This window comes from Arachis ipaensis, chromosome B05 (assembly GCF_000816755.2).
Source record: "Arachis ipaensis cultivar K30076 chromosome B05, Araip1.1, whole genome shotgun sequence".
In the NCBI taxonomy this organism is placed as follows: Eukaryota; Viridiplantae; Streptophyta; class Magnoliopsida; order Fabales; family Fabaceae; genus Arachis; species Arachis ipaensis.
The window spans coordinates 143,469,717-143,473,758 of NC_029789.2; the positions used below are offsets into that span (position 1 = coordinate 143,469,717).

Sequence of the window (4,042 nt, forward strand, 5' to 3'; positions counted from 1 at the left end):
CCAAAATTAAACAAGTTTATTAAACAGCCAAAGCTAAGCAAAATGTTTTAAAAAAATATGTGAACTTAAATCTTTTTTCTTTTAGCCAAAAATTTTTTAAAAAGCTTTTTTTTTCTTAAACGGACTAAAATTTGAATTTACAACATTTATTTATAAAGAAAAAAATGTGTGAGGATGATTAAGTTTCAATAGATATTTATATTTGGCATGAAGCATGATCAAATTTTGTTATGAAAAATCCTAAAAAGGAATTGTTTTCGTCATAAAAGATTGCTTGTATCATACGGAATTAATTTTTGGAAAAAGTTGTAAAACCCAAGAAAAAACCCAAAATGCCAACTTAGTACAATTGTTCGTTTATTAGGCCCAATACGAAGACCAAAGGGTCAACTTCGACGACAATTGGTCTATCAGAAATTATAAAAAGTGACAAACCAAAAATATTTTATTTTGGTTATTAGATAATAAATTGTAGGGCTTAATTTTTATATGTTATAAATAAATAAATAAATTATATTTTTTAAATAAAGATCATTATAAAAAAATATTTTTGACATTTTTATTGAAGTAGTTGCCTAATACTAAACCTAAAGATCTTTTTGGGTGGAAGCAACATACGTGTCAACTGCCAAGAACTAACACCAAATATGCAAGTGATCTTCTCTTTGTCGTCTCTCTAAGTAAGTTGATCACTCAAAGTTTTTTTATCATAAAATATTTGAGTGTGAACAATTTTAATTATAAAACATGAAAATTAATTTGATATACATAAAAAAATCGTCAAGTTTAAAAAATCAAAGAAAAAATGTACGATTTAACTACCAAAAGAACTAGCTCAGTTTTTAATAAATATCAAGTTAATGTATTTTTTATTGTTAAAATTATTAATACTCTAATATTTTATAATTAGAAATAATAGTTCATTCATGCTAAAAATCTAAGAAAGCTGAGAAGGAGATCCGAAAACGAGTTATCAATATCTGGACGTCGGGTTTATCAACTTCTCTCTCCAAGATGATCATGGTACCCAAAAAAAATCGAGTGGCTAGACCAGGGGAGATACCCGGTTTGGCAACTATTCCATTGTGATGCACTGTTATATTTAATTATTGAGGATTAAAATTTGAGTTAAATCTCAATTTGACTCTAAAATTTGATCCAATACTCAATTTAACTCCTACAATTTTATTGGCTTCAATTAGAACTTCCAAATTAGTTAATGGATCTCAATTATCCCTACAATGATCTCTGTCACCGGAATGCTTATTCGGCACATTTACCTGACATGTTGGATTCCACCTTCCTACTGTGAAGTGAGTGTGTTGGGTAACGATTAAATGATATAGAGATGAAATTCAAATACTCAATCTAGCCCTTACGATTGAAAAATTTTTTAATATTATAAAACCTGAATTAACTAAAAAAGAAAAGAAAATATAAAACGTGGATAATACAAGATTATTGAAAATATTTCTAGAACATATTTAAGGTTATTTTAACAAATTTTATAGTTGTTTTTTTATAAATTGGTGCTGAGTTCTATTCTCTAGTAAAGTAACTAATATTCATGGGAACCATATTCAATTGAATTCTTTATTTAAGAGGTATATAAGGTCCCCACCTATAATGCAAGACTGAACTAAGTTGACCAAATAAGCAACCCCAAAGTCACGGCTTTCATTAAGCATTATCTCCCCAGTATTTTACTGATTCTAGCTCAACAATCATTGAAGCTACAATCATATATTCATGTTCAACAGTATAATTAAAAAATATAAAAATTGTCATTGTTAGATGTAGATTACTGATAGCTGAAAGTTTTCACCGTTTCACGTAAAAATACCCCTCATTCATTTTTCCACTTTCCATATGTATTATTACAAAATACAAAGATTCCAGTCTAAGACAACATGGAGTAATTATTATTCACATTTTGATATGGGATGGATCCCATTTCTTGCGCAATTTGTCTCAGCACAGTCTTTTTAATCTTCCCAGTGGAACTCTTTGGAAGCTCCTCCCTAAACGCCACCGTTTTGGGGACCATATAAGTTGCCATGTTCTTCCTGCAATGCTCAATTATCTCCTCCTCTGTCACCACCAACCCCTCTTTCAAACTCACGAACGCGCACGGCGTCTGACCATAGTACTCGTCCGGCCTCGCCACCACCGCTGCCTCTTTCACCGCCGGGTGCATGTAAAGAACAGATTCCACCTCCACACTGCTCAGATTCTTGCCACCCGTGGTTATGACGTCGCTTAACCTATCCTTTATTTCCAAGTAACCGTCTTCATGGATCACACCAACATCGCCAGTGTAGAAATAACCGTTTTTCAAACGGTTTTTTGTTCTTTCGGGGTCCTTAAGGTATCCAAGCATCACGCAGCTTCCGCGGATAACTACCTCACCCAGCGTTACCCCGTCGTGCTTCACGCTCTCTCCCGCGCTTGTAACCACGTCCACTTCCGTCATTAGGCATGTTCTTACTCCCTGCCGCGCCTTCAACCTCGCCCTCTCCGCCGCCGGAAAACGGTTCCACTTTCTCTTCCACGCGCACGACACGACCACTCCTCCAGTCTCGGTCAGGCCGTACCCGTGGCTGACTATGAATCCTAAAGACTCCGTTCGCTGGATCACCGCCGGAGGAGGCGGCGCTCCGGCGGTGAGGATGTGGACGGGATTCTCCAACGGCTTGTTGTCGGGAGTGTTTGTTAGCATGTTAAGCAGCACCGGCGAGGCACACATGTGAGTCACGCGGTGGCTCGTGATGAGAGAAAACACGATCGGCGCGTCGAATTTGCGGACGCAGATGTTCGTCCCTCCAACGGCAGCGATCCCCCACGGGAAGCACCATCCGTTAACGTGGAACATCGCTAAGGTCCAGAGAAAGACCGCTTGTTTCGGAACCTCCCAATCCATCAACGAGTCAACGGTGATAACAAAGGTTCCTCTGTGGGAGTGAACTACTCCTTGGGGTGAAGACGACGTCGTTCCGGAGGTGTAGTTTAGTCTCAACGGGTCCCACTCGCTGTTAGGGTATAACCACTTGAAATTCGGATCTCCCTTGGAGATTAAGCCTTCATACGTGTCTTCGAAATGAACGGTGGATGATGGAGTTAGGTGCTCGACCGCATCGTCCTCTATAAGGATGAGGATCGGACGGCGGGGATTATTTTCGGGGAACAAAGAGAGAGCTTCGATGACGACATCACGTGAGGCTACGTCCACAAAGACGAGCTTGGACTCGGCGTGACGGAGGACAGCGGAGAGGGTTCTGGCGCGTAGGCGTGTGTTGATTATGTTGATGATTGCGCCGGCGAAGGGGACGGCGAAGTGGAGCTCGTAGGTGGCGGGTATGTTTGGTGCCACGACGGAAACGACGTCGCCGCGGTAGATTTTAAGGGAAGAGAGAGCAGAGGCCAGCTGGAGGCAGCGACGGCGAGTTTGAGACCAGGTGAAGGTAACGGCGTCATAGATAACGGAAGGTGTGTCGCCGTAAACAGTTGCTGCTCTGTCCAAGAAACCGAGTGGGGTGAGAGGTGAAGAGTTTGCAGCACTTGGCTTCAGTTGTTCCATTTTTTCAGTTGCTACTCTCTCTCTCTCCTTTTAAATAACACTGCTCTCCAGAATTTATCATTAGTATATGTTTGTAATGTCTTTTTTCCTGTGTTGAGAATTTTTAAAAGAGGGAGATCTTGTGCTATCTTTTTCACAGATTTAACAGTTATTTATGTTCACAAATAATGCTAGAGGGTCAGCAATTATAAACATTCTAAAAATAATTACTACTGATGAACTTTCTTCTATCATTCTATTGAAATGGATTGCTAATTATAAAAAGGCTTTTCTAAAAGAACAGGTTGATATTCATATTACAACATCTTTAACTATTACTCAATGATGAAATAATGACTATTGTTTTTCATAAACCTGAAATGAGCAAACAACTTCACAGCGAAGACTATCTTTTAGGAGAATTAATATGATCTCCTCAGGTGCAAATAACTCACGATCAAAATGATCTTTCTGTAAATTTATATT

At 38.6% G+C, this 4,042-nt stretch overlaps 1 protein-coding gene across 1 annotated transcript; it reads right to left on the reverse strand.

The window, feature by feature from the left end:
• LOC107644617 (probable acyl-activating enzyme 6) lies at window positions 1,802-3,604 on the reverse strand. The gene has a single exon (XM_016348509.2). It carries the CDS (start codon window positions 3,575-3,577, stop codon window positions 1,901-1,903), a length of 1,677 nt encoding a protein of 558 aa, XP_016203995.1. The 5' UTR covers window positions 3,578-3,604; the 3' UTR covers window positions 1,802-1,900.